The 14,568-nt window shown below is 38.9% G+C and overlaps 1 protein-coding gene across 2 annotated transcripts in view; it reads left to right on the forward strand.

Moving 5' to 3' along the window:
- The window catches only part of glis1 (GLIS family zinc finger 1), a 267,434-nt gene that overhangs the window by 115,287 nt on the left and 137,579 nt on the right, over nucleotides 1-14,568 (forward strand). For both annotated transcript variants that reach the window (XM_062979605.1, XM_062979606.1), the window contains one exon: nucleotides 5,873-6,974. In XM_062979605.1, the coding sequence (XP_062835675.1) occupies nucleotides 5,873-6,974 (1,102 nt within the window). The remainder of the gene's footprint in view (nucleotides 1-5,872; nucleotides 6,975-14,568) is intronic.

Raw genomic sequence — 14,568 nt, forward strand, 5'->3', positions numbered from 1 at the left:
TTAGGCGATCCCTCGTAATTCGAGGATGATGGTCCTCTGTTTCTGTTGTCTTGGGGATGGATCCGTAGATGGCTGGAGAGACCTATTCTTGATCTGCATGTTCTCCCACAGTGAGGACATCAGTTTTCAGGTGGAAGGCGGTCCCGGTCAGGGTTGGCTTGACGAGCCTTCCTCTTGGCACGTTTCTCCCTTAAGCCCTCAATTTGTGCCTCTTCGAACTCCGCAGCACTGCTGGTCACAGCTGACCTCTAATTAGAGTGCTCAAGAGCCAGGGCTTCCCAGTTCTCAGTGTCTATGCCACAGTTTTTAAGATTGGCTTTAAGCCCATCTTTAAATCTCTTTTCCTGCCCACCAACATTCCGTTTCCCATTCTTGAGTTTGGAGTAGAGTAGCTGCTTTGGGAGATGGTGATCGGGCATTCGGACAACGTGGCCAGTCCAGCGAAGTTGATGGCGTAGGAGCATTGCTTCAATGCTGGTGGTTTTTGCTTCCTCAAGCATGCTGACATTTGTCCGCCTGTCTTCCCAAGAGATTTGCAGGATTTTTCTGAGGCAACGCTGATGGAAACGCTCCAGGAGTTGGGTGTAATGTCTATAGACCGTCCACGTTTCGCAGGCATAGAGCAGGGTTGGGAGGACAATGGCTTTATAAACAAGCACCTTGGTATCTCTACGGATATCCCGGTTGTTACGGGTTTGTTGAAAAACAAACTGCGTGTAGTCCTGTCCAGACTTATCCAGTCCTTTGCTGTATCCACAATGAGCAAAAGAAAACAAGCCACGAAAATGGAAGAGAAATCAAAAATTTACTCTTAAGTAGCAGAGTAAAAAAAAATCACAATAAAACTTCCAGCAACAAAACTCACATAAAATCCCTTGCATTAAATTCATGCATCTTCATAGTAGGCTCTCAGCAAGTATTCAGTAAGTCCCCAAAAGACATTACAAACATTTCCCAGATATACCCCATTCAGGAAGTGGCTCAAGCCTGATAGCCTTGATTGTTCTAATTACTCAACTATGAGTTGTAATTGACCAGGTGTTTTTCCCTTAACACACACATACACAAGTAGTGATCCCACAGAAACTTAGTCACATACATGCATATACAGTAATACCGGTCATCAAACACTCTCTGCTTCATTCGGAAAAATGCTGCACTCGCAGAGCTCAGGCAGTGTTGTATTTCAGTGTCGATGTTGACTTTTGTGGAGAGGTGGCTGCCAAGGTAGCAGAAATGGTCAACATTTTCTAATGTTACACCATTACATTACATCCTGGAAGTGCATGACTCCAGTGGTTGTGCCCACAGGTTCATTGGAACACGCAAGCCCCCTCACCACGGCAAGGTGACAATCTATCGAGGGGGATTTCCTAGGGGTGTGCCAAAGGCAATAAGATAGTTACTAAATGCTAATGTCTGTAATCTCAGATGTTACTATGCCATCAAAAGCACAAGTTGGGCCATTTTAACCATTCTTATTAGGTTTTGTACCAGAGAAGAGGCCACAGCCAGTTTTCAATCACTTTGCTCCAGGACAGCTATTTCTTTGAAAAGGCCTAGTATTAGGCTGAGTTGTAATCACAGAGGGTTCAGTAATGTTTCATTACAGTAGAATCTCACTTATCCAACATGAACGGGCCTGCAGAACGTTGGATAAATAAATATATTGGATATTAAAGAGGGATTAAGAAAAGCCTATTAAATGTCAAATTATGTTATGATTTTACAAATGAAGCACCAAAACATCATGTTTTTACAACAAATCATCAGAAAAAGCAGTTCAATACATGGTGACATTATGTAGTAATTACTGTATTTATGAGTTTAGCACCAAAACATCACAATGACTACAAATAAAGATAGAATTGCATAAAATGAAGTTGCAGTAACAAAATTGTTGAAGTTAAATCTGTAAAAAGTTCAGTCCCTGCTGCCTAGAGAAACAGCTGTAGATCCGGGCGGGAGGCAGATTGCGTTGAATAATCCAGAACGTTGGATACGCGAAGCTTGGATAAGTGAGACTTATTGCAAAGCAGATAGCAGAATTGGAATGTTGTTTGGTCAATTTCAGTTGGTTTAATATTAAAAAAATAGACTTTACCTAGAACAGAGGATTACATATATCACCAAAATTGAATCATAAGGTCTGGGTCTAGGAAGCTTTGGTTGCTTTATCAATGGAAACCCTTATCCATACTCATGCCATATATTTGGATTATCTCAATCTGATATATGAAAATATTCATATGCTTTCCCAGCTTGATATATTAAGGGTAGACTTGGCTGACCCTTTCTAAATTTAGGTTGGTGTGTTTTGATATATTCTGAAGATGTGTGTTGGATTTGTCCCAGCAAGAGCTGCTTGTTTTTAAACTTGGGCACCACATTTTTAAAGGCCTGTTGTGCCTCCGCAAGATTTTTCACTGGTTACTCCTGTTTAAGACCCCATTTAGGAGATTAGCATTTTATGTATAGTTTGTGGGGTCAGTCTAGACAGCCTCTTCCTCCTTGTGTTTGAAACCTCCCTCGCCCTGTTCCTTTAAGACTCCTCTGAGAGGCGGATCCTTAGCCATGTCCCTTTTAGCTCCTTGGGGAGTCAGGCAGTGTGGTATTGGAAGGTGAAGAGTAAGGAAGGTGGAAGAACCACAAAATACAACGTCACGTCAAAGTCACATCAAAGCTACACAAGTCACGTTGAAGCCACACATGTCATAAAAGTTACATCAAAGCTATATAAAAGTACAGATACAAAGTAAAGCCATGTCGGAAACAGATTCAGATCCAATTCAAGCTATATTAAAGTAACATCAAGTCAGAACTGTGGTTGTGTTTCAAGGACTTTAACTCCCTTCACAAAGACTAGCAGTAAAACTCTGGAGGAGAAGGAGTTTGAGATCTTTTATTTAATACATTGTTTTTACTTCAAATGTGTAGCATTCGATCTGTCTCCTGCATCACAGACACCTTCCAAATAAATAGCTAGTGCGGGGGCAGAACAGGGCTCCAAAAAGAAACAGATATGGGCAACACTATTTTTATTTCTTTCTGAGACCTCTAAAAGTATGTGGTCTGAGCTATTAGCAGTACAGGTGTTTAAAAATTCCCCTCCCCCCCCCCCCCCCCCCCAGGACCGTGAGGGCAGATTAAATTCTAAAATGCCCAAAGGCTTGAAAGTTTCTGTTTCTAAGGACAGTGAAGGGCTTTGAGGGGCTGCTGGCTAGCCACCCCAACTTTAAAAAGTTTTACTCAGAAATGAGCCAATTTTAAAAATCTAGTAACAGATTTGAATGCAGTGAAAAAGTAGAACTGGAATTTAAAATGCATTGTAAAGCGATGAGTTAAGCTATGCTGGTTGTTCCAAATACTTGTCAGGAAAAGATTTTATACTACATCATTCTTCATTTTACTGGTATGCCTCATATTTTATAGACACACTTTTAAGAAGTGTTAATAAATGTGTATTTACTGTTTCACCTGTAAAAGCCAGGTGTGTTGGTTACTATCAGAAGAAGTGTAAAGGATTAAGATATTATAAAAAAATTACATTCTGGCCAAGTAATAAACATTATTTGAAATAGAATTTTTACAAGCCATCATGCGAGAGATGAAAGGTTTGAATGTGGAGATTCAATGGAAAGAGAGGAATGTTTCCAATGGGAATAAAAATTCTAAAATTCTCTCATTTATTCCATAAGATACTGTCTTGTAAACCTGTCACAAATCAAGGACAAAATTTTGCCAGACCTTCTAATGTTATGAAGCCACATTTTGTAGGTTCTTTGTGACATTTTTGAATTACTAATATTTATTAGAAAGATGGCATGCAGCTGAGGTAGAAGCATCTTTAAAATATGGGTATCCCATACCATGTTACTGATATTATATAACAATGTGCTGCACATATGTGTGGAAAATACCTGAGAGAGTTCTTTTCGATGTTCATTCTCAAGCTTTTCAGCCACAACACACATTCTCCCAGTTTCTGTGTTTTCCTAGTCAAGTGAATGGCTTGGTTTATGTTTTTTTGGGAACCCTAAAGTGTGTTTTTACATAATGGGGGTCTGTTAGGGTTAATTAGGAATATATGTCTGTATATATAGAGAGCAGTGGTTCTCCACCCTTAGGTTCCCCAGGTGTTTTGGCCTACAATTCCCCTTTCTGAGTAAGGGGATCCTTACTCAGTAGGGGGATATCTACTCTTTGCCTTGTGGTATAGTCAGTCACAGGTAGTTAAGATAGAATTGAATAGAGAAGGACGCTGGTCTTTCTTAGCTCAAATTTTGCTTATGTCAGCGGTTCTCAACCTGTGGGTCCCCAAGTGTTTTGGCCTACAAATCCCAGAAATCCCAGCCAGTTTACCAGCTGTTAGGATTTCTGGGAGTTGAAGGCCAAAACATCTGGGGACCCACGGGTTGAGAACCACTGGTATAGACGAAGAACTGTAATAAATTATCTGTGGAATCAGGTTTGTCAGCTATCTTGGACTTAAGGCTCAAGTTTGTTAAATTTTTTATTAAAAACGATTAAACATGGCTTCCGTAGTACCTTTGCAGAGAAGCTTATGTAATAAAAAGACTGTGTTAAAAATGGCCACCAAAAAGATTTCTCACGTTGCTGGTTTATTCCTCTCATATATAAAAAGAGGGTGAGGGAACAGGATCCCTAATGGAAGCAAGTTGCTTTCCTTGCTCTTTTCCCTGCTGCTCCTTTTTTCAGGCTGCATTCCCATTCTTTTTCCTCTTTTATATTATTTCCCCTGTCTGTATTTGTATAGATGTGTATAATTTATGCTCAGCAATCCACTTCACATCTTCAATTGTAACCCCTCAAATAAAGAGATTCTATTCTACTCTTTAACTCTTTTTAAATATATTGCTTTATGCATTTAAAAAACTTTTACCCTTGACTTATCCATAAATCAAAGCAAAATCCACAAATTTGGCCCTTAACTCTGTCCTCTACTTATACACAAGATCGATTTATACCTGAGTATATACTGTAATTGAATTTCACCCTGTAATGCCTTTGCACACGAAACAGAATGAGGTAGTAGAATGTACTATCAGATGTCACAATGTATCTTAAAGCATGCAATTTTTTAATGCGTCCATGCTTTCTGCAATGTATTGTCTTCTAGAAATGGAACAGGCTGCTCAGAGGGGGGAAATGTATGCCTTGTGTTATTTTCAAATGAGAAACAACTATGGCTCTGGGTAAAATAATTTGAAAGTGTGAGCTGATTTTTTTTTCCTGGACATGGTAGTAAAATTCCAAGAGTTTTTGGTTCATGTAATTTTACTAAACTGTGTATAATTGGGAAAATGTGGCTAGAGCTAATGAGTTCTATTTTGTCCCCATTTCCCGCATAAGACACAGAGAGACATTTAAAAGGATCATGTCATTCTAAGAGAGCCAGTATGGTATAGAGGTTTGCGTTTTGAATTCTAGGGGATCAAGCTTCCAATCCCCTCTGGCCTATAAAAACCCAATGGGTGAACTTGGGCAAGTCACATTTTCTCAGCTTCAGAAGAAAGCAATGGCAATCCCCCCTTTGAACAAATCTTGCCAAGTAAATGCTATGAGCAATTGTCTTAGGATCTCCATAAGTCAGAAAGGCAAAACAAGGACATCATTTTGAAAACGGCTGCACAGGTACGTTACACTTTGTAAAGGAAAAACTAGTATCATACAAAATGCTTCCCATATTTTATTTTATTTTTTAAATGCAATTTATTATTTATTGTTTTATTAATGTCTACATGAATTAAAATAATATTCAGGTAAGTAAGGGTTCTAATAAAAGTGCATCTTGCATGAAAATAGTAAAATGCCTTTCCACTTAGTGATGACAATTGAAACTGTGTTGCAGGCCTCCGTCTTTCCACGACTCAGCAGACTCTACCACGGCATGTATGAATGGGAGCCACACTACTCATCATATAAAACAAGAGCACCCAAGCCATTATAAAGGACTTTCTGAGGTTTCCGCCTACAGAGGCATTGCTGAAGGAATGGAACTGAGAAGCTCGGGCAACCTCCATCCTGAAATAGACCTCATGAACAATGGCCTTACAAATTCACTTTCACCGTACTTGTTTAATAATGAACATTGCTCCTCCCTGAGCTCAGTGTCACTCAGCAGCCCTCAGCATTTGAGCAGGCACCAGGCTAACAACCTGAAGAAGAGATGCCTTTCCATGCTGCCGTCTTCTGCCGATGGGATTGATATTACAACTATCATTCACACGTCACAGACGTCACTGGTTACCTGCGTGAATGGACTGCGGACTAATTCGACTGGCATTTCCTCTTCTCCTGGAGAGATTCCTCTCCACGGAGCACAGAAACCTTCTCACCCCCTGTCTTGCTCCCACCCTGGAAACCATTGCCATCTTCCTTCCCCTTCTGTATGCCTTGTGCCTCTTTCCGCTGAAATCACCCGATCGGACTGTGACCATCCGCCAATGCAGCAACCGGGCGAAAATGCAAGCCGCTGCTTTATCGCAAACAGTGCTAATTCTCCTCAGCGGGATACTTCACTTAGCAACCAGAAGGTGAATTTTTTAAAACAAGAACCACTGGATGAATATTCTCCTTCCTCAGATCTTTTTCAGCATCACCAAGAGCTGCCACCACCTTATCATTTACACCAGCCCCAAAACCAAAGTCAAGGGAGGCTCTCACATCTACATGCCTCCATGTCTCCAAAGTCTCTTCAAATGAGTGAAGGAGATGAACAAGAGATCAGCAATGGAAAACAGGCCTGTCGGTGGATTGACTGTAGCGCTGCCTATGATCAACAAGACGAACTGGTCCGCCACATAGAAAAGACACATATTGATCAACGGAAAGGGGAGGACTTCACTTGCTTCTGGACTGGTTGTGTCCGTCGGTACAAGCCTTTCAATGCCCGATACAAACTGCTGATCCATATGAGAGTTCATTCTGGCGAAAAACCAAACAAATGTATGGTAAGTCTGGAATGTATTTATTTGACTAGAAATATGATGAGGTCTTTGCACTTTCCCCTCCTTTTAAAAATATTCTGCAAAATCTAATTATTGTGTTTTACTGTTAACATATTCTGTTATATTTCTAAACAGAATTGGACTGGAAACATACACTGAATCCTTTCCAATCATTGCTGTCTTGGAGTACATTTCCACTACAATTATATTGGTCTGTGATGCTTCCATGGGGGAACTGTGGGGAGGGGGGTGCATGGAATAATCTTATTTCTGAGAGGAAGCGCTTGAATTATGAAGGTAATGTCAGCGAATAATGTTTTGTTGCCCTCATCAAAAAGCTTAACATTTAATGTGGTGGTTTGTTCTTGAAGTAGCCTCTGAAACATCCATGTGATGATCAAAGTAACCTGCAGCAATTTGATGTAAAATGGGGAGAGAGTTTTGTGCCTCGGGCAATGTTTTAAATCAAGAAGCACATTTAATGAAAATTCTTTTCATTCTGCCTTTTGAACAGTATCCCAACAGAGCAGAAGCCTTTGAAATGACAGATTACAGAAAAGGAAGAGAATCCTAGCATTTATTAACAATTAAAATTGAGCATGTAATATTACTTGAAGGGTGGGTTTCATTTTATGTTAAACAACAGCATCAAGAGTTTTGAGATGACCAATAAAAGTTTTCTTTTCAGACCAGGCATTTTCAGATACATAATAATTCCAAAGAAGACATCTCAGGGACACTATTGTCTCTGTATTATTACCGTAATGTGGGCAATTAAAATAAAAGCTAATGACTAGCAATTGGCTTTTCACATGCTGAAAGCATCCATAATATGAAACCCCGAATAGAATAGATAACAACAAGACAAGATTGGCCAGAGCTTCCAAACCCAGCTGTGAAATATGAAACTTTTGTTTGCAGCCCCAAAAGTATTGCTTACAAAGGAATAACCACACCAGCAGATTGGGTTGCCTCATCAAAATGTCAGCAAAGATGGAATACTCTGGAGATATAGTGTGTGTTCACTAGAGTACAGCTGATATACTTTCTGAAAAAAAGGAACACCCACCACATACTATGTCCTCAGAAATTAGAGGAATTCCCTTTGAAGGTTTTAAACTCAAGGGATATATGATAATTTTACAACAAGTTATATGCCACTGTTGATCCGGTGTTACGGAAATGTAAGTATGTTGCCAACTCAGTGGAGTCTTTGAATGAGAAGTCCTGTAGGTTGGTTATCTTCATATGACAATATGCAGACCTTCTGGATCTGCATATCCATATTTGCTGTTTTAGCTGTCCGTGGATCTTTACACCCAGTATTATTTAATTTCAGTGGTGAGAATGAAGATGTGTGTGAGTGTTAACAATACCGCCATTTAATACCATTGCACTTGATCATTTTTTTCATATCTGTGATCCCGGAACCAAGTCCCTGTGGATATGGTGGGTCCACTGTATATTCCTGTGAAATCATAGGGCACATCTAGATAGACCAAGTAATGCAAAATGGAAGAGGCAGAGAAGGATGCAAAGCCAACATGCAGCTGATCAGGGTCAGGTCTGGAGAGGTAGTCTCCAACCCATCTCCTAGATCCAGAGTATTAATGGCTTCATGTGGAGGATTTATTTTTTCAACTCTCCCTGCTTCAGTGTGCATGTGCAGATCACCGGAACATCTGTCTCTTAATCAGTCTCGCCATACAATGTAGTTTACACCTGAGCACAGTGATGCACAATAGAGGGCCTATTCAAAACGCCATGCGTCTTTGCTTATTTTGGGGTAATGACTTTAAGGCATGCTTCTATGCACATTCACGCCATATGTCATTTGCATACCATGTTTTTGAGATGCCTTCAATCCATATTAAGTGGTCAGTGTGGATGTGCCAGTTTTATCTCTATCTTCTGGCATACCCAGGGATACATAAAGGATCTAGTCCTAATCTTTTTTATACTGGTTTTAAACCCCTTCATTGGATGTGTTGCAATAGCAGATTCCCAGATTAGCTTAGTGTTTACACCTTACTTATTTTTTTGGTTATTTAATATTTAATGTTTATTTTACTTAAGTGATATTTGTCTTTACTGTTCTTATGTAACACAAATCCTATGTAAAATCATACTACGTATTTTTGACATTAATATTGAAATCTGAAATATATACAGGTAGTCTTTTTGTGAAGAAGCAAAATAGTGGGCAGGACTTGGCAGGATCTTTCTGTGGATAGAACTGTTTTCTTCAGTGGATCTGAGAAGGACACAATTCATCCCCCTCCCAGCAGTGTACTGTGCATCTTCAAATCCTGTTTGGAAGGCCTAGGGAACTCTCCAGGGCAGGTATTTAGGTAATTGCATAGTGCTACACAGAAATGGGTAGCAGAAGAAGATGCCATTGTGTTGGTGGGTGTCCATTAGTAAGCCAATATTATAAGAGTTGTTCTGCATCTGCTTTCTTCTGTATATAGGAATCAATCTTCCATATATGTATATATGTTTCTATTTATGGGTAGTTTCACTTTCTTATGTTAGACACTCCTTATTTAATTTCTTACCAAATATTTTGAACTATGAAGATTGCAGGCACATTGCTCTTTTTAGCCATAGTAATTTGATGTGTAAGTATTTTGACTGAGTGAGTAAAGTTTATGAACAGAATAATAATAATAATAATAATAATAATAATAATAATAATAATAATAATAATAATAATGGATAAACCATTTTTCTTATCAACTATATTGCTTTCTAGAAAGATTTAGAAAGTTCTTAATTACAAAAATTACCCCTTGTTAGCATACTAAACAGCACAGATACTTGCATAAAGCTAGATTTAGTAAATCTTCAGTTTATCTGTATTTTTTTAAAAAAGATAATTTATTCTTAGTATTAGAAATTTAAAACTGAAAATATCTGGGTTGCACAGCCAAGTTCGATGTATAATATTAAAAATCTTTTAAACCATATTTTCTTCATTTTTCTCTTCCATTTTAAAACTTTGTTTTCAGACTAAAGAAGCTCAGTTTTTTATACTGATGAAAGATGTGATACAGAAATCTAGGCACAGCAAGAAATACTCTCCACATATTCTTTGAACTGTGTCTTTGACAGCTTTTGAATGGCAGTTTTCTAATGTTACCTTTGCTGTTAGATGTTTTGCACAAACCAGTTCTTGTAATTCATGTTGAAGAATGCTTTGAGATTACTATCATGATGTCATTGTGTTAATTTGCATTGAAAAATGAATGATTTCAGTTCAGTATTTTGAGTGTGCTTTGTATTCCAATAATAATTGGGGACCTGCCATTACAGAAGCAACTGTACAATTTTGTGCCAACTGTGAAAGATTTTATGGTAAGACTAAGTGTATTTGTTTAGAAAAGGAGAGTTTGGGCAGGGGGAAGGAGGGTTAAATATTTGAAATAACGAATGCATTATTAAGATCCTGCGTTTACCACTGAAGTAAGCTGTGACTCTGGGCTGTTAAAAGCATCTTTTTTCAGCATTAGTTGAAAAATGTTCTGAAGTTGGAATTTTAAGCACTGAGCTCACCTCTTTGAAATGAGCATCACTTGGGAGTATGTTTATTTACAGAACATAATAAAATGTTATTACCTACTAACTATACTAAGACTGTATGTACAGTATATGTTTTGTTCAGTATTACTTGAAATTTTCAGGTGAAATTAATAACCATGAGTTCAAACAGGGTATTGTTTTGCACACTTTAACATCTTTACACGATTTAAAAATAATTTGCAGAGTTTACTGTATGTGTTTGTGTCTCTCTGTGTTTAAAATACTCGTGTAAGTAAGAATCAACAGCCTTTCTGTTGATTCTCATTCCCTTTCCCTTCCCACTCCTGTCAGAAAGACATTTCTTCTTCTGTTGCTTCCAGTACCCTTCCAATGCACATTCTTGCTTTCTTTGAGTCTGGGTATCATTCCAGTCTTTTCAGCAAAAATTGCTGGCTAAATCTGCGTTGAGCGTGTTCAAGGGAGGCTGGCAACAAGTAGCTCCCTGTCTGTGTGCATAAAAGCTCCTGTCCATGTAAAATTATTAATTTCTTATGACAGGCCTTGCTACTAGTACAGTAATAGACAAAGGAATTTTGGAATTCAGGCTACTTGAGAACAGGAAGTACATGAGACATTTTGATTGAAAAGTAAATGGTCCACTAAAATGGCAGTTAATCCTTTTATTATCTTTCCAACAGCGGTTTCCACAGTATACTTTCATGAGGTAAGCTTCCCTTCAGTCCAACTGTAACACTCATCATTACAGCTGGTTTAAATTTAGCCCCTGTGCTTCTCTTCTCAGCAACAGGCAGTGGAAAAGCAAAAGTCTATCTGCTGCAAAGGACTTACTGATATTTTTGGGTTCTTTCTTCTGTTTTGATGCCAACATCTCTATGAGTAGTGTTTTTATTTTCTGTTAAATATTTTAATTAATTGATTCCTTTTTTACATCATGTCCTTTCATTTGTGTGGGTTTGCCATTTGTTTCGTTTCTGGTCTTGCTGTCTTTATTCTTTGGGCTATGTAAGTAGTCTGAAGGAAACTACCTAATCTCTTTGCAATATCCTGTTATGTTTCATACTTAACTTGTGTTATTTTAGTTTTATTAAATTTGGTGCTCATCTGCATTATGATCAAAAATATATCCAACAAAAATAATGATGCAATGCCTCTCGGATCTGAACTTTTGAAGATTAATTTCATGCTTTTTTAGATTTGATGTCCCAGACAATTGGAATTTTGATTGTCTGAGAGCAAAAATTAACTAGCTTACATGTTTTCTGTTTAGAAAATCAAAACAAAACAAGAGGATTTCTCACATTGTCTTTTTGTCCCACTGTCATTCTGAGTAATAATAAATAGTGACCTCAGTAATATATAATAATATTTAAGGCTCTGCTTTCAAATGTAAATGTGTTATTTGAATGAATGTGTACCATTGTAAACCTAATATTCAGCTACACAGCTTTCATATCTATTATGCTGCTTACATAAAATTACAATAATGCTGCTACAGTTAATGTTTGTGTCACTGTCTAATATAACTTGTGATGAATGAATATCACAACTCCTGTTGGCTTACTGGTGTGGAATACTTTTAAAATTGCCCTTGGTGTAAATGCATTCTTGGGACCAACCTTCCAATGATTAGGTCCTGCATGGATTGTCTTTAAGTGCAGCAGCCAGTTGATAAGGGATGCATTTGGTTTGTTTTTAAATTGTAAGGTTGACCTTTTTGTCGATGCTGTTCATGATGAGTAGAATGTGAAGAAGACTCTGTTGGTTGATATGATGACTCCTATGCACAATTTGTTGTGATGGAGTCTTCAAGTAGAGATCCTACTAGTTGTATTAGAAGAGGCAGGAAGACTGCTCGTGAGCAAGACTCCGAAGAGGAGCAACAAAGGAAGAGAATCTGGGAAATACTTATGGAGCCCTCTGATGATGATACCTTTGAGGGTTTTGAAGAGGATTGTGGGACTGGGAGTCAGGAGGATGGGATGTCAGAGTCTAGGAGTGAGGTGATGGATTGGACTAAGGTTCAGGAGATCCGGGAGATTCTTGAGGAGCCCACAAGCAGTGGTACATTTGAGGGATGGCACGGAGAAGATACAGATGGATCCTGGGGAGTTATGGGTTTGGATAGAAGGTGATCTGGCTGGAGAGATCATAGAAGGGCTGCAGCTGGAGGTGGGGCATTGGGTGACTCCAGCTCTAATGAGGATTTGCAGGAACCAGCTGTGGATGGGGCGTTGGCTGGCTCAAGTTCAGAGGAGGACTTGTAGATAAAAGTAAGTTTGTTGCTAATGTAACTTTGCAATCGGCAAGGTGTTTTGTTGGGCACTTTTCGGGATCTCTGTTTCAGAAGACGTGTTTGGAAGACTGCTTTGGGACGTAAGTTACCCCGGGTTTTTAGTGGCAATGGGGGCTGACATTGTGTGGGTTTGCGCTGGATTGTCTTGTGTTGGTTTTATGCATTAGCTGCCGGCTTGCCTCCGTCGCTTTGGCTCTTTGTGTTTACCTTGGACTGGAATTCGGTGACTGTGACTTCTTCCTGATGACCTGGACTGGAATTCAGTGACTGTGACTTCTTCCGGACAACCTGGACAACCTGGACTGGAATTTGGTGACTGAGACTTCTCCCTGACGACTTGGACTGGAACTTGACACCTGTGACTTCTCCCTAACAACGCGGACCGGACGTGGCAGCTGTGACTTCTCCTTTACAACGTGGTTTTGCTTTAGTAACGTTTTGGGACATTGTGTGGCCATTGGTCATTGTGGGTTACTGCTGATAGCTTTAATGTGTTTGTTTAGCTCCAACCAGCAGGTGGAGCAAGTTTCCAGCCTTTTCAACTAAGTTTGTTTTAATATGGATTATTTCCCAGGACAATCCAGATTATATCCCAAGTTTGGGTCTTTTCCGTTCTTTTTGGACATTGTTACTTCACACTGAAGAGAAAGTGTTTTGAGCCTCCTTTTGGTTGTTTCTTAGGCTTCTTTGTGTTGTTTTTGCAATAAACTGAGTTGTTTATATTGGCTGGTGTCTGACTCGTAACACAATTACCCTGATTATAGTCTTTGCCTTTACCTAGGAACTGAGATAGATTAAACAGTTTGGTAGACAATTTCAATATATCTAGCAAAAGGCTTGTGACTGATTGTAAGATCATTATTGAACCTATCCTTTGGCAATAATTATGAAGAAACAGTGGTTTTCTGCCATATCTTTGGCGTGCTCATGTTCTGTCACAGTTAATCTTCTCTTGCACAGGAATACTAAAGTTTGGAACATGTTTTCTAAGATCATTAAGTATCAATGTGACTGATTATTTGAATGCATTTTGATTGGCTTCAGACCTCATTATGATTGCCCTAATGTTGGGTTGAGGAGCTTGTGACTGTCCTGATGTTATTGGACTACAGCTCCCATCAGTCCAAGCCAGTCCCAGGTTTATGATATGTCTCCAAAGGGACAGAGTTGAATGCCATCCCCATTTAGTCACTAGGTTTTAGTGACATACTGGACATTAGTGAAACAGAAACAGTGATGCCTGTCAAGTTTAAGTTAGATTTGATAGCAGTAGGTGAACATAGGGGACCACACCATATGTTTGGTGCCTTCATGCAAGATATAGCTTGTGCACCTTGCCCTGAAGGATCACATTACATAATAGTCATATGGTAGTTGTGACACTTGGAGGTCCAAAGGGATCTTAGTGGTTTGGAATGGTTTTTCACCATAGATTTTAATCATAACTCTCTTTCTGGATGGGGTCCTTGGACCTCAGGATAGTCCCTTAATTGTTGACCTGTAGCTATGTGGTTATATGGTCATTCATTATAAGTATGGCCTGATTTCTAATTCAACTTGATAGAGATAGGCAAAAACAGTTAAAAAAATAACAAATTTAGATTTATTAAAATTTAATGCTATAACTTTTCAACATTCTGTTCTTTCATAGTTCCCCAGAATGGAGTCAGTCCTTTCTTTCTGATTGTGCTGTCTTGAGAAATGTGAACCCCATCTATGCCTGTTGTCTTCTCTGTTAAATCCATACCTGATCTCTGTCAA

This window comes from Anolis carolinensis, chromosome 4, assembly GCF_035594765.1.
Source record: "Anolis carolinensis isolate JA03-04 chromosome 4, rAnoCar3.1.pri, whole genome shotgun sequence".
In the NCBI taxonomy this organism is placed as follows: Eukaryota; Metazoa; Chordata; class Lepidosauria; order Squamata; family Dactyloidae; genus Anolis; species Anolis carolinensis.